The sequence below is a fragment of the Perca fluviatilis genome, chromosome 3 (assembly GCF_010015445.1).
Source record: "Perca fluviatilis chromosome 3, GENO_Pfluv_1.0, whole genome shotgun sequence".
Lineage (NCBI taxonomy): Eukaryota > Metazoa > Chordata > Actinopteri > Perciformes > Percidae > Perca > Perca fluviatilis.
Window position 1 is genome coordinate 15,178,717 of NC_053114.1, and position 25,043 is coordinate 15,203,759.

The 25,043-nt window shown below is 40.6% G+C and overlaps 1 protein-coding gene across 4 annotated transcripts in view; it reads right to left on the reverse strand.

Moving 5' to 3' along the window:
* Nucleotides 1-3,003: 3,003 nt before the first annotated feature.
* tspan4a (tetraspanin 4a) overlaps nt 3,004-25,043 on the reverse strand; it is a 174,340-nt gene continuing 152,300 nt past the window's right edge. For all 4 annotated transcript variants that reach the window (XM_039795901.1, XM_039795900.1, XM_039795898.1 and 1 more), the window contains 4 exons: nt 21,914-22,015; nt 19,607-19,738; nt 7,289-7,372; nt 3,004-3,542 (listed from right to left, as the gene is read on the reverse strand). In XM_039795901.1, coding sequence (XP_039651835.1) covers nt 3,474-3,542; nt 7,289-7,372; nt 19,607-19,738; nt 21,914-22,015 — 387 coding nt within the window. In that variant the 3' untranslated portion in view covers nt 3,004-3,473. The remainder of the gene's footprint in view (nt 3,543-7,288; nt 7,373-19,606; nt 19,739-21,913; nt 22,016-25,043) is intronic.

Here is a 25,043-nt window from a genome sequence, read left to right on the forward strand (position 1 = left end):
GTTGTACTGCACATTGCTGCAGCTCCTCTTTTCACCCTGTGTGTTGAGCTCTCTGTTTTAGCTACAGAGTGAGGCATTACACTTCTGTTCCATCTTTGCTGGGAGTCACACATGCGCAGTAGCTAGGTAAGGACTACTAGCCAGTCAGAAGCAGAGTATGAGGGCGTGCCACGCTAGCAGCTAGGCGAGCATTATAACGTGACAAAGTGACGCACGTTTGTCACGGAAGTAAAGGCTGGACTACAATAGAGCTGTTTGGAGCAGTTTGTGAACAGTGTTTTCTGTTGGAGATGGTAAGTCCCTTTGGGGTGGACTTTGGGCTTTTTCACTTTGTAAACCTATAACATGCACAAAAAGATATAAAACACAATAAAGAGGAAAAGCCAAAAAGCATATTATGAGCACTTTAAATCACTTTATTCCCCACAATATTGTCCTAGTGTAATGGTGAGGTTATTCAAATGTGGTTTGATTGCTGTAGGATAGTACTGAAGGCCCAGGTATAAAATACACGGCCCGCCACTGAGCAAACCATAACTTTTATGTCTCTTTCTGCCGTGCTTTTGGGTTCAAGCTTGCTGTGTTTCTGTCTTTCTGAGCCTTTTCTTTTGGAATAATTATTTTTCACCACAAGACAGAGTATGTTAAACACAGCACATGTTGGGAAACTATTGGAGAAGATGTTTTCTATTTTTCATGACTCAAAATGGCAGAAAAAAAATCATTGTGCCAGGAACAACCATAGACAGTAAAATAAATGAACAATGTGACGCCGTACATTTCCATGGAGATGAGTGAAGTCTATTAGAAGCACTTTTCCGGTGATGGCTGAGTGTTACTGCGCAGCCTCCAACTGAGCTTGCCGACGTAAATGTGACGTGAACAACCTGTCCGAAAGTTGTAGTTGCTGTTCCGGTAGCTGTGCCAAGAGAAATCTCAATCATTCCCAATCTTGCAGAGACGGAGAGCGTAGGTATATGTAAGGAGATAACATAGGCACAGGCTAATTATTGCTAACTAAAATGCTATTTAACATTAGTAATTAAACTTAAACAGCTAAAGTCAAAACTGCCTGCGAGCTTCTCCTGTACTGTACGGTAATTCCTCTACTATGCGACAGTCAGTCGTGTGGTTATGACACAATCGTTAGCCTATTTTTACAAAAACGCCTGCTACGGAGCCATAATGTGAGATACAAGGTAATGGAGCCTTTTATACATTGTCGTGTTTCTTTAGAAATAAACAATGGACAAATAGAGTCTTTAAACGCTTCAGATGTAAAGTTATTTGCTGTCAAAGTGGCGCCAAAATGAATGGCAGTCAATGGGATGCTAACGGCGGGTGATGCTTGATAGCATCAAAATGGCGCCATAGTAGGTACGCTTTACGGACGCTCGCTAACCCCATTGGGAACAACCAACATATTTCCTGTCATAGCTCCACCTACTGGCTGATCTGCGTAATTAGTTTGGTTGACTTCAGGGGGAGATTTTAAACTTTTCCACTGATTGCTCTGGGACTTTTGGTCTCTCAGGTCCAGATTGTTTGAAGTCAGAAAAAGAAGCAAATGGAGAAAAGATCCTAACAAATAAAAAAAAAAGTGTTCTAGCACCTGCAGTGCTTGGACCTCAAACTGCAGCTGAATACACCTCATAGCATTTTCCCTCATGGTATTTAATCAGACAGTTTCTCCAGTGTCTCTGGTGTACTTACAGCCTGGATTATACTTGACGGCCCTAGGTAGTACGAAACGTAAGGAGTCATAAAGAGCCAGACGGTGCTTCGAAGACTGCAGATGAATCTTTGTCATTGGAGCCCCTCTGATTGGTGCTGGGATGGAAATGGCCCCAGGCCATACCTGTCAAGTTTTGGATTTGAAAATAAGGGAAATTTTCCGGTGCCCACCTCGAGCAGTCCCACCACCCCAACCAAGCTCCAGTGTCCCTTACATTTTAAGACGGGTGTACAAGAAAGCTAAAATCACCACTTGATGCAGAATGCTGAAAACATTTACAATTTATGCTTGTCTTTACATTTACATTTTATTTTCATTCCACACATTCTTTTCATTTCATATTGCTTTTCTTTTACAGTTTTTCTTTTAATTTCACATAACTTTTCTTTAGTGAGTTATTGTACAAATTTCTTGCAGACTTTGCATTCTTTAAGACTGTTGTGGAAGGAGTGTATTTGTGGGCTGGGCCAGAGTGGTTCATTTTACATGAGAGTAGAGCGCAAACAGTTCTGTTGTCTAACGTCTTCCTATTCTCTGGAACAATCTTTCGTACCATGCTAAACACCCTTTCTGAACTTGCATTGCTATGGGGAATGCATAGTAAAGCCTTCAAAAGTCGTAGCGTCCATCATCTGTCTCTGTTTTTTTTTTCTTTTTTTTCCCCGCGTTGTCACTCATCATCTGACCTCACACACTAACCTCGCGACAACTGCCACCTACAGTACCTGTGGTAGGCTACTGCAGTTGGCAGTTATCGCGAGGCTAGTGAAAGAGCTCAGATTGGGAATGTTTTTTTTCTTTTTTTAACTCCGCTCGGGCCCGGGGTATTATTATTTTTTAATAACGCAGGTTAAAATACGGGAGATTTACGGGAAAATACTAATACGGGAGGATGGCGGGAAAGAAGGGTAAAATACGGGACTTTCTTTGCCCCAGGCGAGTCTGAAGGATCCTGCCACTTCTCTGACAGAGTATTTTTTATTTTTTTTTATTGTAGTTGGTTTAATTCTCATGTGCCATGTAAATTCAGCCAGTACAAAAGCCACATGTTCCATGGTGCATTAAGTCGCAAAGCGGTTACTTTCATTAGATATATCTAATTAATGCCTGATTAGTTATATGCTACAAAATATTTTAATGACTCCAGCATGCCTCAGCAGAGGGAATATGTAAACTATTTTACAAGAAGGTTCCTGGCAAATACAGCAGGATTACACATAAAAGCCGTCAGCGTTTCCTGTTGAGGAATGACAAGATGACACGTGCTGTTTAGTCGAGCCAAAAACATTTATTACACATCATTGCAGGAGACATGCACTTGCAGCACTTCACATAGTCCCCAACTGTAGCTCTCATTTTTAAAACACATACAAGCCATAAAATAATTTAGAACAAAACACATATTAAAAAAAGGGGTTACATTTTTTTTTTTTTATACATGTTCATAATACTGCTTCATAAAATGTATCACAGAAATTAGCATTTTGACACAGAGCAAACCATAGGAACCAACTCAACTCAGATAATACACTGACACTGTGCTTGTTGATAGTTAGCAGAAAAACTGTGAACTGGTGACATCTGAGAGGGAATGTCACAGAGAGGACAAGGAAAGAAGAGTCTGTCGGGAAGAGGAGGAGGAGGAGGAGGAGGAGGAGGAGGAGGGTGGGTGGGTCTATATTCGTCCCTCTCTGATGAGAAACAATCCAAATGTGCTGAAGGGCAGAGAGAACGATGGCTAGGCGTAAAAGGTCTCTACTTTCACTGCCTGACAGAACATCGTCATGGAGAAAACCAGGCCCAGGATCTGCACAAACACAACAAACAAATCACCATTCAAATCAGCCATTAATGGGTCCAGATGTGCCAAGTCACAGTGAAATGAAATACACTCTCAAATGTATCATCTGCCCTACTACAGTTATTACATATTGCAGTCTCTATAACACCAAAGCAGTGGATTGTGTTATATTGTAAAGCAATATAGACATCTTAAGCATGTATTTCTAATTCTTAATGCTTTGGCTCATTTTCTGTACCATAATGTACACCTTTTTCACAGTTAAACACCGAAAAGATTTTGTTAAAATCCAAATCTCATTATGTTGAATAAATCACAAAAAAAGAAGAGTAGTCACCCACTCCAATCTGTGCAATATTCATTTATCAAATATGGCACAGATTGGAGGGGTTGGATACTTTTTTTCATTACAAGCCAAAACGCTTTTCAGTTGTTTCTCTGAGTGAAAATGCTAATTTTCACTTTTTCAATTTAAATGGCACTCATTTGTGATTAATTCTTCATTTTACAGAGTTTTTATCTATTAGGTTAGTCAACACTTGTGTATCACAAAACATAGATTTTTCAATTTTACATTTGGAGGGCCCTATCTTGCACTCAGCGCAATTGCCTTTGTACACAGACGCATGTATCATTCCTATTTTGCACTCGACGCACAGCGGACTTTTCCCTCAACAGACGCACGTCGGTAAATTAGGGAATGTATTTGCGCTCCCGGGTGCCGTTAAGCGAGAAGAGGTGGAGTGTTCCGGCGCAAACGTTCCCTGGTGCTATTTTGCAGTTTCAGAAAACAATTCCGCCACTGACCAGGAAAAACCTGGTCTAAAGTCAGTGGCGCTAGTCTAAAGTTAGTAGCGCGTTATTCAGATGCTATTTTAGGGGCGCATGCTTGGTCATAATGTATTGTGTGCAAAACGCGCATACACTTTGCTTCTCTCATCTACACGGATGCAGCAGTTCCCATTTTTGCAAACCATGCATAATTACAAAGAAAAATATGACTGAAAATGCGCTTCAGGTGTTTGGATAGGTCAGGAGGCATTTTACAGTTCAGTCCTCAAACAGTTGCAGCATTCTTTGTGACTTGTTGTGTTTTACACAACAATTCCATGAATCATGGATGTGTTGATGACATAAATGAGGAAATATTAGAGGACTTAAGGAGATGAGATGTTGAACTACGTCGGGATTGGACACTCCGGCAGAATCTGGTCCTGGAGTGGCAATGCGCGATGTGCTCCTGGTGGAGCGGGTGGACGGAGATGGAGTGGGGGGAGGAGGAAGGGGCACAACAGGAGCAGGTGGTGCGTTTGGAGGCCCACGCTCCATGGCTGCAGCAATCCTCTCCAGACTGTGGAGATGCGCCCGAGAGGCCGCAGCAACATCGCCACCCGGCCAAGACAGGCATTTATTACTTTGCCGCATCTCGCATCGGCAGCTCCCGCTGGCGTGTGCCAGGCAAATCCACCGTTATAATAGCAATCCACCATTAAACAAGCGCGCCTGCTCTTAAAGTGAATGTGAAATGACGCTCTGATTGGTTTATTGCACGTTACGTCCAAACCACACCTAGCTACTTCAGACCAACCCATTTTAGATTTGCGTCGGGCACAAGAGTCATTTATCCCGCCGGTATAATAGCAACAGCACCCGAGATCCGCCCACAAAGCTACTTGCGTTTCACGTTTGATACTTGCGTTTCAGATTGTTAAAATAGGGCCCGGAGTCATTAATTTGCTCTGTTGTTTTTTTTTTTACTAAGGTGCCTTTTGACAAATAGCCAGGACACCAGATGGTCCATGTGACTGTTGTTTTTGTTTAATTAGTGGGTAATTTCGCTTTCAAATAGACATAGTAATACCTGAGAAAATAACCAACATACACCATTTCAAACACACAAAAGAGAAAATACACATAAACATACAAAATAAACTGTCACTTTAGCTATTTAAACAGCAATCATATACAGTAATAAAAGTGGCAGCACAAGAATGTGCTTGAGAGTACATCCACACTAAGCCGGTTAAATTTGTAAATGCATCTTTTTCACTCTGTTTCAGTCCTCCATTGAGACTTAAACAGCGTTTTCTCTGCCCAAAACTGAGCTTTTAACAAAATGGCCTCCTGAGTGTGTGCAAAATCCAGTTTGATGTTTCAATGTGTACGGAGTAAACTATGATGTAAGCCGGCCATTGAGGGGCGGGGGGGGGGGTTGTGTGCCAGAAGACAAGCTTTAGTCGCCTCTTACTTTCTCTGTCATCATTCATGAAATCATGAATTGGCTGTTGGCTGTGATGCAGTTTTATGTGCTGACAGAAAGGAGGGCGAGAAGAAGAGACTTAGTTGTTTTTCTGTTGTTCTGGTGTTTAGGACCATCACATACTGTGGAACCCACCTTTTGGAGTGTACATAGTTTAGGTTTAATGAACATTTTTTTACCATACATTTTGCAGAGACATGTTTTTTTATTTATAATAATAATTATTATTTTGCCTTTATTTAGAGTCATGTTTTAATACAGTTTACCGTTTGCTGCTGTTAATCAGGTCTCTAACAGATTGTATCACCTTCCTGTGAACACTCCGGTGTTTGTGGTAAATTATGATGAAATACTTGTTTGAAGGCTTCTTCCAAGAACTTTATTATAGTGCATTACCAGGATACATGAGAACATGTTTACTGATATTCATATTGCAGTTTTTTTTGCAGAGTCGAAACCGGGCCCCCCTTCGTCAAGGAGTAAACCTCCATATATGGGCGCCCGCTCTACCAACTGAGCTATCCGGGCGCCCAGGTATGCCTGTGTTTATTGGAACTTTCTATTCCCCATTTTTATTGTATTTTAAGGAAATATTTGGATTAATGCATAACAATATTCTTCAATTCAATATTCTAATTCTCTTAAGTTACTTTCCTATCCCTATTCTCTGTGTCTATTGCTATACAAAATGTCTACTGGGTTTTTTCTTAAAAACCCTAACCCTTTTTTTCTATTCCTAAAAAGCTCTGAAATATACTGTATGTATATATATATATATTTTTTTTTTTTTAATTTTAATTTTAATCTGTACTGGTAGGTTTATGGGACACACCAATTCAGTTTGGGTGTGCAAACAAAACGGTCACTGTGGCTACAAGTGCTACTTATCATATAATGACGGTGAGTTAAGTGTAGTGTAACAATGGCACGAGTGGAAGTCAAAAGACAAAGGACATCACTGAGTCAATAAGCTTACTCAGCGATATCTGATGAGTTTATCTAACTTTCGCCATCAGTCAGCTGGCAGACATCACAGATACAGTATTTGAGATCAGTCTGGCAGTGATGACATATTCTCTCTGCTTCTCATTTTGCTGCATGTACAGTTGTATTTTCAAAAAGGGCACTGGGAATCTAGCCGGTGACTAGAAACGAGCCTGCAGCATCACAGGAGGCTCGTGTGATTGATGCTTTCAAGAACAGCGTATCTCCTCTCAGCATGTCTGAGCGCATCATGTACCGCTTGGCTGGAAGGAATATAAAATAAGTCAAACCGTCCTATGTGGTCTACTGTAGTAACACAAGAGGCTTATACAGGCGCTTCCTGTCCAGAGAAATCCTGCGTTCAGCTCTTAATGCAAAGGACGCTGGAAGTATTAGGTTTATTTATCACAAAGTAAAAGCCTCTGTCTGAGGCTGTAGATATCAAGGGCTGAGTTAATAACTGCTGAAAAAAAAAAAAGAAGTCACACAACTTAAAAGCTGTAATTACCTGAGTAAGTGCTGTGCATAGAGCAAAGATCCAAAGGGCCACCAGGTTCTCATTAAGCCAGTCCTTTACACGCTCGTAGCACGGCTGTGGAGACAAACACACACACAAACACAGGCACACAGAATGAGAAAACATTAGCTCACAAACGTAAACTCGCCATTTAGATGTCCAGTGCTATATACAAGAGGATGATGTACCATTTACAGTGAGTCTCCTCCAACTGTGGTGAATGTTCTTTGGCTAAACGATCTCCTGTGGCAACATCCTTATCTCCCCTCTCCTCCTCTGACCTAATATTCTTTGAGAAAACTTTCCAAAATTCCTAGGAGTCCCTGCTGTCCTTGTCTCCCCTCAGCTGTACAAACAGGCGTAATGTGAATACGAGAGCAGCCCATACACTGCAGATGTCACTGAGACATGAGAACGTGCTGCATTTTTCATGTCTGGCATTGGTTGAATACATTTTGAAGGCGACTTGACGAAAAAACCCTGTCACTGCTTCCACATTTCTTGTAACTAAGACATTTTCATCGCCTAGAGTGCATTTCAAAATCTCTTCTCAAACTGAAAACTGAAAATGTCCCGAGCCGTATAGTGCCCAAAAGGCAGAAAGAAAAGAAAGGTAATTATAATTAATAGAGGAAATAGAGCAATGCCCTTTTAGGTCAGAGACGTGCGCAAGTAATGAAAAGGAAATGAATCTTCCAAGCAAAGAAAGTGGCTTTCTGAGAACAGTTGAAAGATGGCATTAAAAGTGATAGGAGTGGCATTTACACACGGTTCCGTCACCTATAAGACATTTTAAGACATGTATGCCAAACTGCAAAGACAGTCTGACATATTGTAGTAAAGGAAAAAGGTGTTATCAGAACAGTCCACACCGCTGCTCTTATTTTATTATACATTTCTTGCAGATATGCCTTCCAGATTGTGCTATTTTTTTTATATATATATATTTTTTAAATCTCCTTTCATCAAGAAGCAGAGTCAGAGCCACGGAAACCAAACACAATCTACATTTCACTGCTGCCGATAAGATATGTTTTACTTTGCGCAAGGTGAAATAATTCTGTGCTGGATCAATATGGAAAATAATTCAGTCAGCTAAAATTTTGTTCAGCTTCAGTGTTATTTATGAAACTGCTGCCCCCACTGCAACTCTCCTGGACCACAGAGCTGCACCTGGAAATAAATAAATTCATATTTTTATTGTTTAACGTCCAGTGCAGACTCCCATAAAACCGTGAAATAAAAGATAAGCAAACCTGAACCTGCTAAGCCAGCCCCAGCACGGCGACTTAAGGTGTTGAAATGGTTTGTGTTTTCCTACTTAAAAACTCCAGTTAGAGTCCCACTGGGATGCTCTGGGTGGTCTGTGCTGATTCAGCAATGTGTGTCCCGGTCTTATGTGACGATGGATTTCCCATCATCCACTCCTAGTCCTGGACTGCCCCGCCCCCCTCACTGTAAGGCGTTCTGTGCTCTGTGTAGGAGGCTGGACTGAAAGCTCAGAAAAGCTCAGTAGGTGTATAATTGGGCTGAGATTATTATTATTTTTTTTTATATATATATATATATATATTTTTTTTTTTGTTTTCTTTCAAAACATCCGTAATGGGTGTTCTACAAAAAAAAAGATTTGCTTATGAAAGCTGTGCAGTGTGGCACTTTATTTTTGGCGAGGTTTCCAATATATTCTTACAGCATGTTGTATTTCAAGTGTCCAGAGAGAAAACTAGACTTCTGCACCTCCTCTTGGCTCTGTTTTCAGCCTTCAGGAAATCGAGCCGTCACGAGAGACTTTGGCCAATCGCAGGTCATTTTAGAGAGAGAGAGAGAGAGAGAGAGAGAGAGAGAGAGAGAGCTTTCCTATTGGCTGTTCTGCGCATGCATTGCCCGTACGACAAAGAGAGCAAGAGGTGTCACTCTACTTCAAATTGTGGTGCTTTTTTTTTGTATTCTACCCACTGCAGCTTTAAGTTCAGAAAACTACTACTAGAGATTTACATTTTCACATGAATCATGTGGGTCTGTTCCAAGGGTTAGAGATTAGATTATCTGCCCAAGCCCGAGCCCGAACTCGGGCCGGGCCCTTCATCAAGCATCTGTGTTTTTTAATCATTACTTTAATTGGGTGGGGAGAAAGCAATGCCTCTCCAGCAGGGTGCGAACTACGGGGGAGCTAGGGGGAGCTCGGCTCCCCTTAATAAGACATGGGCTCCCCTGAAAACGTGATTTGTGAAATTTTGGGGGGTCTCTAAAATATTGACAATGTGTCACTTTGACATGCAATTTCAGTTTTGTGTAATGCGATCAATTTTGGATTATAATGTGTAAAAATATCATTCATTCATGCATGATTGCGATTTAAACCTAATTCACTTCAATAAAGATAACTATACATGCTATTCTTGTTATGAGCATCAAGGCGTGGCGGCACTGCGATGCAAATTCAAGTCATAGTACTTGTTAACTCAAAGATTCGTAGGAAAAATATAAACGTTGGAGGCCATTAATCGGCGCACAAAGTCCTTGAAATCCATTCTGCAGTAAACATCATATAGCCATGGCAAAAAGAAAACAAGGCAGTTTAATTCATTTAGGTTTTCACTAAGAAATTGTGTAGCGATGACGTTAATAGCACGACTAATTCACCTGTTGCAAGCATTGACATATATAAAATGGACCAACAGAGCCCGTTGCTCTGGAATTAGACCAGAGCAACTGAGCGCTGAGCGTTACTGCGCAGCCTCGCACTGACAGAGCAACTTGGCATCATGACTTTGCGTAAACATACACGCCACTTTCCTAAAGCCAAATGGCGTGTTATTGTACGCATTTTCAGCTATCCATGTGTATATCTACGCTGTATACAGCAGATGTAAACATACCCACCACGTGGCCTCGTCACGTTGCGTGTTATCGCGAGAATGCGACTTACTATCGCGAGAACAACGTGTTATTGTACGTTAAAATTTTTTTTTTTTTTAAAAATGGTTGGGTTTAGGAAAAGAAGACAGGGAAAGGCTTTAGTAACAAAACAGTGACAAAAACACGGAAAATATCGACAAAAACACGCTTAGGAAAACAATAAACGGTTGGGTTTAGGAAAGAAACATTGGGGAAGGCTTAAAAAAATAAAAATAAAAAAAGGCTGAAAAATCGCCACACGCGGGACGCGAAGCCAGCTCTCCTGGGTGAAAGGTCCGCCACCCCAACCTACCTCCGCAATCCCCCGTTCCTTTATATTACTCACTACGGCGGATATTCACTCGCAATGTATGTCAATGGCGGCCGATTTGCGTTGATACACGCTAAAATGCGATTATGCGTCTTGATAACATGCCAAAACGGCATACAAATTGGCGTGTCACACATACGCCAATTCATGAGATCAGTCTGGACAGAGACAACGTAAATGTGACGTGAGCAACCTGTCTGAAAGTTGTAAGTCTTCTGGTAGCTGTGCCAAGAGAAATCTCAATCATTCCCAATCTTGCAGAGACGGAGAGCGTAGGTATATGTAAGGAGATAACATGGGCACAGGCTAATTATTGCTAACTAAAATGCTAGTAAACATCAGTAATTAAACCTAAACAGCTAATGTAAGTCCAAACTGCCTGCGAGCTTCTCCTGTACTATACAGTAATTCCTCTACTATGCGACAGTAAGTCGCGTGGTTATGACAGAATCGTTATATTTTTACAAAAACGCCTGCTACGGAGCCATAATGTGAGGTACAAGGTAAGGGAGCCTTTTATACATTGTCGTGTTTCTTTAGAAATGAACAATGGACAAATAGAGTCTTTAAACGCTTCAGATGTAAAGTTATTTGCTGTCAAAGTGACGTCAAAATGAATGGCAGTCAATGGAATGCTAACGGGAGGTGATCGCTTGTTAGCATCAAAATGGCACCATAGGAGCTACGCATTCCAGACACTCGCTTACCCCCTTGGTTGCAAGCCCTGTTGGCACACCTCCCTCCGGGGGGGAGGAGGGGGGGCAACGCAAGAAGAAGCTGAAGAAATAATGTCCTCTCTGGCTGAAGATGGTGGTAATAACAGCTCGTCAGAGGCATGTCACCATCCTAACCCCTCTTGTTCCTCTTCTCCCGTTAAATTGGAACAGCCAGCGTGGAGAGACTGGAAGAGCCGATATACATGGCTGTTTGTTAAGGATGGAAGCTCTTTATTATGGTATTCTTCGGTAGCCTGAGTAACTTTAACCATTGTTCATGTTAAATCTAAATCTTAAATGTTTATCGACTATTTGTGGATGGCTGTTTGCTGTTTGACCTATCTATTCCTGTTGACAAAGTATAATAGGGTAAATCCTGTACAGTGCATACACTTGTAGCTGTTATGTATCTTTGTAAGTCAATGTAAGTCGCAAGCGTGACTTTTTCATGGTATTGTAGATGGCAAGCAAACAGCAGTCTTTCAGATGAAAGTCACGCGCCTATACTAAACATAAACGGTATTTTTAGGCATTTGAACAACCATGCTGCAATTTTTCAGGTAATTACAGTCTCAATGTTTCCATTCATAACCCACACACTTGTTATCTACATACAGAGGAAACCTTGAAACATGTGCAGGCTTTCAAATAGTGTGTGTGTGTGTGTGTGTGTGTGTGTGCGTCATGCCTATTTGATTGTGTCTTTTTTGTTTGTGTGTTTTCTATCAATGAGTGAGGAGATTTTTCATTTGTATAAAAATATTTCTTACATATTATATATATATTTCTCGGCTGCCGGTAACAAGAATCACAAGAATCTAAAGTCAACGTCTAAAGTCCAAGGATGCTCAATGTTGTTTTAAGCCTCCAACGTCGCCTTCCAGGCAGCTAACTCTAACCTTAACCCTAAACATAACCATTGCCGCGCTGCCTGGAAGGCAACATTGGGGGCTTAAAACACCAAACACCCACCAAGGATCAGTAGCCTGACAAGCCAGACCCACATCAAGATGTTGGGTCTGGGAACTCACCATTGACAGGGCTCAATCCGAGGGGCGGGATAAACGGTTGTCTTTCAAATTCCCTCTGCACGTAATAGGATAGTGCTACAACCAACAAGAGCAATGAAGAAGGTAGCGGAGCTAGTTGATAGATTCAACTTTTGCCGTATCCGGTCGGCAAAACTCCGAACACATCTTCCTTTTTAAGAATGATTTCTATGCCGTTCTTTGTTCTTTTCTCAAAGAAAAGCTGAACTCCAACTCTTCCAGAAGACCGCTGTTCCCAGCAGCAGCAGCCATAAGCACCGCCCACCGACTCTATACACGATGTGATTGGCCTGACCAAAATTTGGTTTTTCCAGCTCGCAAGCCAACGGAGAGTGCCTAGACCCCCCTGGCTGCAAAATAAATTTGCTGCCACTAGTGTGCGTCTGGATTTCTAGGCTAAAGGATCAGGCTTTATTCCAACTCTATTCACAGAAAACAGGACATGAAGTCTTTATAAGATTTGTACACTCTTATATCTAACCTTGAGATGTTTCAACAACATAAATCTGTTGTTGTCCTTGGATGGCCTCACTGACTACATTTACATGCACATAATATTCCAGTTTGTGCCCTTATTCCTAAAAAGACAATATTCCGACTGAGCTTTTTACATGGCTTATTAAAGTGAATATTCCGCTAGGGCTTGGCGATATGGACCAAAAGTCATATCCCGATATATTTTGGCTGAATATCGATATACGATATATATCCCGATATTTTTTTCCGCGAAGTGAGAGCAAATGTTCAGTCAAAGCCCAAATCAAATATGACATGTCACAAGTAGTTTCATAGAAACAGTTGCAAAATCAAATAAATAATAAACCGGTTTCTTCACCTGGTTCATGATTAAATGCTCAGCTGTTCAAATAACAATAAAATGTAAACCTAAATACTGTATAACAGGAGTAACTTTTTTGAAATCAAAGCTCCATAGGCTATTTGTGATTTGTTCCAAAGGTCAATTAAGCTTTTGATATTAATATAATCTACTTTGTTCAAAATGTAATGCCTCATGCCTGTAAGCCTAGGTTATAGTCCCATTCTTCCACTTGATACTGCTCGCTTGAGTTAACTAAAATAAAAAAGATGAACTATCGACTACAAAACAAAGAAACTAATTAATGTGTTAATACAAAGAATATTTATTATGATCGGTTCACAGATCTGAGTTCAAACGGAAACTTCACCCTTCTGAACTAAGAGTTTCTGCTTCAAGGTGAAGTTTAAACAGACTGAAATGTCCAGGCTCATTCCTCCACTATTTATTTCTGTATGTATTTATGCGTTACATGTAATTTTAACGGGCACTGAGCTCCAGATCCTGCAGCCGCATACGGTCGCTGCCCCGCTGTAGCTTCTTTCCGTCCGCCTGCCGCCCGGCAAACTTAGTGGAACTTTTTCCGCCCGATATCGACATACAGTTCGTCCTGGACTACGTGTAAGATCCTACCGATCACCACTCTGTCTTTGGCTGGTCCGATCTGGATCAGCGGGGACCGGCGCAGCAGCGGCGAAGCTGTGTTTTTGCCCGAGGAAGAGAGCGGCGGCGGCCACGGGGCTCTCCGCCTCCCGCTGCCGCCGGAGCTCAGATTGCTGGTCGAAGGCGGCATATATAATCATAAAACACATTGTCACCTGTTAAATGTTATCCATTGCGGTTTGTTCTTTTCATTTCCTCTATCGAACATAATTAAGCAGTACAAAAGTCCGGCATCTTTAGCGTTGATCTGAATGCTTCCCTGTTCCCTGGACCCCTGTTCCAAGAATGCGGCGGGTTTTGACGTATGTTTAGAACCTCACGGCAACATATCTATGGGAGCAAGGATCACATTTGAACTATATCGATATATGCGATATGGTCTAATTCCATATCTCATTTAAAAATATATCGATATATTTGTTTATATCGATATATCGCCCAGCCCTATATTCCGCTAATGTTCCCGTTTACACGCAGCCGTGCAAAATAGAATTTTTTCAACGTTTTTCACCGGTGGCGGACTTGTTCGACTGTGCAAACACAGCCTCCCTCTTTCATTTCTTCAACCACTGTCTTGAAAAGGTCGCCATTGCTATGTTTGGGCATATCCAAAAAACTGTTGATATCCAAGTCATAATGTTCACAAGTATAGCTTGTGTTTCTCCTTCCTTTCTTTTGGGAATGCATCTCTACCGCAGCCTTGCAAACTGTTGGCTGGTTGGTTTGCGTACCACAACCATAGCAACGCACAGAGAATGCGCTTACACCCAGAGTCTACATCTGGTGAGTCAGACTACTTAGAGCTCAATAAAGAAATCCCTGGAGTAGGATTTGATTTCAAACTGAAAAGCAAAGGTAAACCGTCTGGATCAAAATGGCCATCACTGTTATACTGTGCACCACAGAAATATGAATGTGTCTGAAATATACAATATATAACTAAAAGAAAAAGGGTCTGCAGGTATTACTGGAAGATAGATCTGTTATGCGTACAGTAATGTGAACAACACAAACTGAATCTGTGATCTGCAGGGCAAACATGAATCAAAATACAGAACTATGTATCTAGATTTAATTTGTCTTTCGCACTAGCAGGGCCGGTGGAATTCAGAGGTCTAGGTGAAGGCCAACAAGCTGTCGCCTGAAGGAGGTAAATATGCATAATTTTGAAGAATCTTTCAATGGTTTGTGCAGAACCTGGTTTCAGGAACAGTAACAGAAAGACATTTTAAAAGGTTACGTTATTCATTTCTTTTCTACAATTGAAACCGCTGCAGTTTGCCCACCGCTTGGCCTTTCCACTGCTGAGTGGACAAATTGAATCGAGTTGCAGACAATTGGAGTGAAGGGTTAGTATTTAAAGATGAAGGGCTTTCTTTCTGTTTTTTTTTTTTTACTAAACAGAACAATGTGATTCAGTACAAGGTTGAAACAGGGCCTCTGAGGAATGATACTTCAAAATGTTTAATAACAAAGACGCAGAAAATACACACAAGAAGAAATGGCAACCTTTCACGTACAGTTTTTTTTATGACGCTATGGTACTATTCTCACAAGTATGTGGCAATATATCACTACCTTATGTATACATAAACCAACAGATCATCAAAAAGTACCTCTGACATTGACTGTGTACAGAAAAAAACATCTACAAAGACCAGTTTCACATTGAAATACACCACGGTCTTACAAAGTACATGCATAACTTTGGATAGGATTTTCTTTTTGAAACTTATTTTTAACTAATGTTCCTGCCATCACGTCCTACTGTGACACTTTATTTTTTATCTTTCACGCTGATCCTCCAAATAATAGCACAATAATCAGCTTTTGCAGTTGGCAGAGCTGAACAATAGCTGGTGTGTAGGTTTGCTGCTTTTGTGTTTTTCATTTAGTCTTTTTTTTTAGCAAACTGAATAAGTTAAATGCATTTCAATGCAAAATTGGTGTTTCTTGCTTTTATGGCTATCATACTTAAAGTGACAGTGTAAAATATTGTTTTATGAACTTCCTAATGTGTTTGTTTATTAGTTAGTTGGTTTTTGAAATGCCCTGTGCAGCACAGTGTGGGCTAAGTCCATGCAGGACTAAAATACTTTGTTAAAGATGCTCCAATCACAAATTTTTGAACAAATGACTATGAGTAATCTAAAGGTGTTTTATTGTCGAACCCACAGAGGATTGTCCACAGACTCTACAGTCCCCCTCAGCTCTAGCGCTCCTTCACACAAAGTGAAGCTAGTTTCTTTCATCTTATTGTTATGGTTATATTTTACAGCCTTCGACTTTACCGTTTGAGTTCACTCACCGCTCTCATCAACCTCGTTTTCATCTGCAACAGGCCGCTGTGTTCAACAATCAATGATTAACCTACTGTACTGTACACTACCTGCCCAAGTTAGCAAATGCTAAATGCTCCACTGAACATAGTGGAGCATTTAGCAGCTAAAGAGCCAGATGTTTCCCTCAGGAGTTGGTGAAAACCAGTTAAAAGATAGAAGGAATCTAAAATTTGACAGGTGGACCGAGACATGACATTAAATGAATGCTTATATTGCTCCGTATCTGATAGATGTGTAAATAAGCAACCATTTACTACCACCTTCATATCCATTAGTATTACTTACATATTATATAGCAGAGGTTGGCAATCAGCATTAAGCCTGCCATCATCAGCCAGTGTTATTTTTTTCCTTCGCACCGCATTCTGTGAAGAAGGCAAGGAGTACCAGCCAATCAGAGGCAAAGCAGAGTGGGTCTTTCTTTGCGGAATGCGGCTGCGCTCCTGCCAGTGGCTGGGAAAGAGGTCATTTGGCATGCATATTGGAACATTACCAAAAAAACTCTTGCATGCTTATTGTTAGTGTGCCATTGGTTGAGCTACTGCGTGTGCCTAAGTTTGCTACCCATGTTATATAGTTATAAAATGCCAATGTGTGTATTTACAGCTTTTTGTGCTGCTCTCAAATGGCCAAATAAATATTAATTAAAGCTGAGGCTTCATACAGTAACCTGTACAAGTACGAGTCATCCATCTCAATCATCGTGATTGTGATCCTGATGCTGTTATATAGCGGCAATTCTATGAGAATTACCGTGCTGTTTCTTTGCTGGCTTGTGGGCCTGTGACTCTTAAGATGACATACTGTGATTTGAGGCTCGAGCTTGATACATAAACATGAACTTGAATTAGCCACAGCTGTGAGACACTGGCTACGGTTAGCAGAAGGCTAAACTATGAGCAACATTTTCTCTCCATCTCTTAAACGCTTTGCCGTTATTAACAAATGTTTTATTGTGTTTATTGTTGCCAATGCTGGAATAGCAACTATTTCCACCATTAAATCATGCTTTCACCATCCAAGGGGATGTGCATCTGCATCTGTAGAACAGCCAATAGGAACGCCTTCTCTCTGTAATGACCTGTGATTGTCCAAATTGTCCTGCCACAGGCTAGATTTTCTAAAGCCTAAAAACAGATCCAAGAGGAGGAGGTTTTCTCTCAGACCATTCAATATGCTGAAAGGTAATTATGGATTTGTTTTGCAACAACACAAATAACTGCTTACCCCAGCTTTAATGCAGGTTTAAGCAATTCTTTTTTGTTGTTACTGACTGTCAGATGAAGGTACCGCAAGGTAACATTCGTACATCTATGCTTCGTAGGCTAATTGTCCTCCTAAAGGCTAATTTTGAATCATGTGGCCAAGAGGAGATCATGAGTCAAGAGGGCTGATTCTGTCCGATAGAGCAAGGTTTTTAAAACCAGACTGAATTTTTGGGGGAAAAGATGGTGATCTGGAGCAGAAAAGACATCAGTTCATTAAAAATGATATATCCAAAACGTTGGGAAGAAAGGGGATGAGTCTGTGGTTGTTCAGAAGTGAGATTTCTCTTTTTTGGACTATTGATAAAAGGGCTAGTTGCCCAGTTTCCTAGCTCTTGCTAAATTTAACGACTGCTGGGACTAATTGTGTTAATGACAAGTTCATGGGAAGAGTGTTGAGAGAACAGGTGGTGGACACAAATTTCTTCAGCTGTAGTAAAATATTTCAGTGCAGCAGACTTTGCCAGGATGACAAACAGTTCACACTTAGGTGGGGACATTTAAGTTCTGAATACATGTGTAAAGAAAAACCATCTGTCCCTACATATTATCTCAACACACTCAATTACCTCTCCTGCAACCACTTCCAGTCTCGCTGAATCATGTTACACGAGCAGATTAATATATTTGCATACTTTCCTACTGTAGTGATATCACTACAAGTGTTACATATTCATTAAGGCAAACTTGCAAAAAAGATTAAGCTTATATTTTCCTCTTTTGACTGACTGCAATTCGCTGCACATCCTGTTTTCACCAGCATTAACAGTCACAACACTCACACATATCCAACCCCCTTTGGCAGATTTTCCACATTACATTAATGAATTTGAACCCAAGTGCCAACCCTTTTTTTCCTGACTGGTTTGGCAGCAGCAAAGAAGCATCAATCATTGTTTTTAAGTGGTCAGGATACAACGTCTGTGTGGCATACTAACGGTATTGGCTTTGCCAGACCCTCCTCCAAAGCGCGCTGAAGGAGAGTCTATACAGTCAATGGCTACTCCACACAGAATTCGGGGATGGGAGGAAAACGTGCTCTAGTTTAATGGCTGCAAAATAGTCGTGCGAGAGAAAACTCAGATTGGACAGATAGTCTAGCTAGCTGTCTCTATTTACCATGCAGCGATCTGAGGAGCAGTTAACCATAGTCCTCATAAATCCACCGAATTTAAAATGATAACACAAAGAAAGTGGAAGGAAACGGAAAATACATGCATCCGGCGGAATTTCCTGCAGCACCAGAAGTGGAACACGAAGGATGTAGACTACGGTCTGGGAGATATGAAGAGACTTACAGAGATGCAGCGCAGGTGTAAGACCTCTAAACCTCAGTAGTGTTTATTTGTAGTTGTAACGTATTTCATGACATAGAATGTCTGTTGTTTTGTTGTATGGTTGCTTTCTTAAGCTTAAATCACAATCCGAAAGTTAAAAAAACAGCTCTCTGCACAGGTCAGCTGCTTAAAACTAAAAAACACTAATTATACACCAGATTGACATTAGTAGTACCAGCAGTCAAGTCCTTCTGGATAGAGGTGATTATTCAATATCAGTAATTATGAATATAAATCTCTCATTATGTCCTGCTGTTTGCTTGCTGCACAGCCAAGGTATTAAAAAGACAGAAGAAAGGCAGGCCTAGTCTTTTTGACTCAATTTGTGGAGCCCAAGTTGTTTTTCAATAGATAACTGGTTAGCCTACTAGTATTTTTTTTTATTTTCTTGGTACGGAAAGAAAAGGATGTTAAATCATATTAATTAATGGTCCCGGAAGGATTTGGGATTAAATGAGGAATTACCTTTCGACATTAGAAATTTGCATTTAAATTAAATTTGGCCAACACTGTGACGACCTTACTCCAGATGTACAGTATCTTCTCTTTGTTTTTCGCTTTGTTTTTCTTTGCTTTGAATTGAGATGAAATTGGCCCTTGGTTCCCCTGTACAGGTCAGGTGTTTAGACCCTCACCAGTAATCATTGAACTCTTATCAAAACTTATCTTATCAAACTTTAAGTACTGAATTACTCTCCTACGCACACCGCTTCACAGGCTTACTGTGGCTAGTTACGGATTTGACAATGCCTGGGAAAGGGCTTTAGCAAACAGTGAATTTATAATACTGTAGAAATATAAAACTGTAAAAGATTACAAAGTTAGTTATTACAGTAAGTTAAACCTTTTTGGAGGTATACTTGGTTTTTTTTTAATGCCAGAACTTACCGCTGTCCACCATGTTCCTGGGTTGTCCAGGCCACAGTTGTCGCTGTACTCCAGGCAGCAGGAGTCTGGCACACGGGTGGCATTGTAAACCTCGAACCAGTCTGTGTGGTTGGTTACTCCACAGCAGCGAAACTGCACCGGAGAGAGACAATAAGTCAAGAGAGTCTGGCCTTTTATCATCATGACACTGAAATCCTAATGTTTGATATCAAATAAACATCCTTCGCTGATGGAAACAAAACATATTTATCCGCCAAGAACAAGAGTAATGGTCAAAATAATTCATGCGCTGGGTGTAGAAAACCCTTAATATTCCCTGATATTGAGCTGTAGCCCCTTTTGTACAATCCACATCCCATTTGTCTCGAAGCCCTAAAATCATTTTCTAACTCGCCTGCTTCTTTTTATCTACAGCTTCCCCCTTTGTGATTGGTATGGATTTTTGATAAGGGATCATGGTTTCCACCGCAATTCAATTCATCAGTGTACGTTGTGAAAAGATAAAGTGCCCCTGATGTTTTGTTCATTCCATGGACTTTATTTCCACACAGGAATAATGCTGCCGGGGCCGCTCCCCCACCCCGCTCCCCCACCCCGCTCCGTGCACAGAATAAGGGATTGTGTGTTAATTTAAAACTTGCTCACCCGCTTAAACAATGGATCAAGTTTGCAATTTATCATGAAGTACAGCTGAATTCAAATTACCAGAAAGCATTTGAAGCCTAGTTTTAAAGTTTGAGAACAAATCAAAGGCGTAAAAACTGCACAAAGTCGTAATGCTCAAATGTTTTTGCATTGAAAGATTTACAGCGTTACCCCGTCTGATTTATTGTGCCAGCATTTGGCACGTTGTGGATGGTTTTACTGCTTCTTCTCATGTATGTAGATTCTGTGTGTATTCCATAAGCGGTCATTTATAATATTCAAGGTGAACTTTACTCCAGGGACATCTGCTGTTTTGTCTATTTAGTGACTCAGCATGTATGAAGGAGGCTTGGGAGAGAAGAACAGTGACAGAATGAGAGCTACCTTTTAATGGACTTCATCTCTCTCACACACACACACACACACACACACACACACACACACACACACACACACACACACACACACACACACACACACACACACACACACACACACACACACACACACACACACACAGCTGCCGTGATATGACAAGTAAAAAAGTGCACATTCATGCTTGCACACATGCATTTTCAAACGCTGGCTCATTCAGGCAGATTCTCCTCATGCTATCATCCTGTACGCAGGAATAAACACATTAACACCCACACGCACACATTTGCATAAATCATTTGCATAGCAATACATGTTTCTGTCTCGTTTATGCCTTTTTTTAGTCCCATACAAACACACACTGACTTGCCTTCCAGACACTAGACACATGCATGCACACAGACTTCAGCGTTTACCACTCATTTGCCAATGTAACAAAACTACAAGCTATAATACTGGATCTGGATCTGTCATATGAAAAAAGTCCAAAGAGCACTGAGGTCTCCGATCTATCGTTTGATGTCTCCCAAAAGGCATTCACCAGCCGCAGCAATCCTTAAATCCAAATCTCCGTTTCTTACGTTGTGTTTTCTTTGCAAAGGAACGTGAGAAAATATAAATAAATAATACAAAAGAAAAAGCACTTCAAAGTAAGAGCTGGAAACAAAGATTACCTCATAGAGTCTCATAGAGAATGTGGTGCATTAATCTCTCTGACACCATTCTACCATAGCATTTGGACTAGTAATGCTGCGAGTGTTTGTTACAGTTGGTTGAGATATTTCACACATTTTTACTGGTACTGTGTTATTTTTTTTTAGATTGCCAGTATTTTTTTTTTACCAGCCTGCTTGTAAATGTCAAGATCCCATTAACTACAGGAAAGATTGCACTTTTATTCAAATTTTATATGAAATGGAGAAATGTAAAATCAAATGGCCCTTCAACATTTAACTACTCCCTGTTAATTTAATGTGATCACAGTGGTACAAATGGGGAAACCTTGCCAATAGCAAAAGTAAGCAGTGCCACGTTAAAGCAGTTAAACGTCATGTATCCTTAGCTGATGACAAGGTATTTATGACTTGTCTTGCTAAATGGCATTGGCGTTAATTTTGAATGGGCTGCAATGTTCACAACATGTTTTTAAAGCATCATTACCTCGGCAAACTGTAACTGAGTAGAAGAAAGATGTCTCAAAACATCTGGGGCTTTCTGTCTTAAATATCTTCCAACTTGTGTTTTGAATCAGCACCACCCGCCCCCTCCGGTGATCACACATCTTACATCAGTTTGTACTATCATCCAGGCGTTGGTCAGACCCACGTTTCCCTCTGTGCCAAAGAGCTGGAGGCCCTTCTTCAGATCCCTCTGGGCGTAGTGATCGATCTGAGAAGACAGGACAGGAAAAAACGGTTGTGTCAATCAAGATCATTTAACAGACGTAATTTCTACCTGTGTGAGATTGATTTATGATTTATTGATGGAGGACGCGTGCGTTCCTTTTAAGCATCAAGTGTTTGGAGCAGCTTATTTCCACTTCACCAACTGAGAACAAATGTTACTTGTTAAGTGCTAACAGATAACCACACATATTCTCCATTCTTAACTGGATGCCAAATTATTATTTTTTTTGTCATAAGAAGCTCATATTGCAAAACTGGAAAAAAAATTAAGGAAGCACTAACACTTCAATAGTGGAAAACATTAAGAAAAATGACTTGAGTACTGAAAGGACGATGTCGTAAGAGAGCAACAACGAGAAACAATTTCACACGATATGGAGCTCAATTTACGAAGCTCTGTTAGTAAGTAAGTAAGTAAGTAAGTAAGTAAGTAAGTAAGTAAGTAAGAGCACATTTAAACAACGTGTAGCCTAAGTGCTGTACAAAAAGCACCAAGGTGCTGCATAAAAAAGTAGATAGTCTATAGATTGAGTGGAGGGTTAAATCACCCAGCAAAGTTTTATATGGTAGACCACTGGTTTACAGTCAACTAGAATAGAATAGAAATTAATAAAAATTGATCTTTCTTTCCCATTAGGCCAGAAAATGTGTCTTTGTCTCACCAATAAAAACAATAAACAGTATCGAGAACAAACATATCTCAATAAAAACACACATTACAGCAATATTTGTGCAAAGGTTAATACAACTTATTGAAATCTCTCAGCATGGGGACGTTTTAGTGCTGTTTGTTTATTATATTGATTGCACAAGGTACAACAGATCCCTTATGTATCTTTTTGTCTACCAAATGTGTGAACTATATCAAATTTGGAGTGGAAAGGACGTTTACTGTCATTAAAATGGACTGCATTTTTAATGGGAGGCATTTACATAGCACTTTTCCAATCTTAACGGCTACTCAAAGTGCTTTTACATGGTACCATTCACACACACACACACACACACACACACACACACACACACACACACACACACACACACACACACACACACACACACACATTTATACACTGGCCGAGGTGCCACCTGCTCATCAGATAAACATTCACCCACCGATTGCACAAGGTAAAAAAGATCCCTTATGTATCTTGTTGTTTACCAAAGGTGTTGTATTGCATTATCCAGAAGGCATTATATCAAATTCAAAGTGGAAAGGATGTTTACTGTCATTAAGAACAGACACGTTGATACCTGACTGCCTTCAGTTTCTCTTGCTAAGCAGCACAACTAAATGGACTGACGCTCATACAGCGCTCATATTTCCTCAAGTGTTTTCACATGGTATTACAGTAAGACTAATAACTGTGGGCTGTTAAACAGCCCCCTCTTTTTTATATAACCGAACCCGTTTTTTTAAGGAGTTCTTTAAAGTGTTTTATCCACACCAGTGGTCCCCTTGTGCCCGTGCCCCTCGTAGCACCCATCCTGGGCGCTGCGTTTTAACCCAAACCTAACCATAACTTGTCATGACAAAACCGAATGACACTTACTAAACGAAGCATTATGTCGTAAACGTTTATGACTTGTTTATAATGTTTATGTCACTCTTATGTAGATACCTTCAAGTAAAGTGTAACCTTAGTCCCTGTGCTGTCTTTGTCTCTTGTCGGTACATTGTTTACCCTCGCTGTCATTCTTCCTGGTTGTATTTTCCCCTTTTTATGTCTTCTGGGTTTTTGTTGTGGTTTTTGGATTTTTAGATTTTGGTTTATTTTCCTTGTGCCTGCCTGCCTTCCTTCCTCAGGACACCTTCAGTTAAATCTTTTGTTTAATAAATCCTGCTCTGCAATTTTGGGTCCGAGCCTTGTTTTTCATGACAAAACCTGCTTAAACACACACAAGCTTTGCGCTAAAGTACATACATTCATTTGAAATCAACAATACAATCAGAGAGCGTGGGCGCTATATACAAACAGCAAACACAAACCCCAGGCCCAGATGCACACAGAAGCTACTGAGCCTTGTTTACACATTTCAATCGCATCAGACATCAATTGCATTGATCTCAACTGACCTTGCTCTGTACCACGCTGCAGCCTTTAACTCTATAAGGTGGTGCAGACACAGACCACCTTATTAAATATCTTTATTAAAACACTCAAAGAATACGGCCTTCATGTTGCCAAACAAACATGTTTAATATGGGTTGCTGCATGCATTTAGTGGAGATCCTTGACAGTATAATATTTTAAAGGGATGAACTGAGTCAGTTGTTACGTGCAAAGCCTTCCTACAAATATCGTTCCCTGTTTGACATTTCCATGACAGAAAAGTTATTTTAAGTAGGTGCTACACTGATGAATGATTAATCAAGTTATCTACTTCAATCATATGTTAACAGGCACCCTTCGCTCAATGGTATTTTAAGCACCCAACGTCAACTTCAAGGCAGCGCTGCGACTGTCGACTTCAAGGCCCCTAACCCTAACCTTAACCCTAACTTAATCCTAGTGCCTTTCAGGCAGCGCTGCCTGGAAGACGACGTTGGGGGCTTAAAACACCAAACACCGCAACCTTCCTACAAAGTCGGATTACAGTAAAAAACACAACTTGCTGCTCTTTTGACAGTATTGGTCTTTGCTTCCCATTTTTACCGTAATCTGGAGACACAGATACCTGAAAACATGAAATTTCTCCTGAACTCACCATCAAAATCAGTTTTTGAATAAAGTTTTCTTAAAGCTACCCTGTGTGGATTTTGGCTGCTAATAGTGCTGTTGAGCAATGTCTTTAGAGTGGGTCCCCGTTTGGTTTGAACGTTATGCACGAGCACAATGACGTGGTGATGCAATACAAGATTTCATGCTATTCTACTAATTGACAGCTGGCGGAGGAAACATGCCCAAAAAATGCATCAATATGCCAGCAAGGGTAAGAAAGAAGAAGACTGCAAGTAAGTGGCTGCAGGTTTTCAAAATATTTAAAAAGGCACCTTTGCAAGTGTTTTA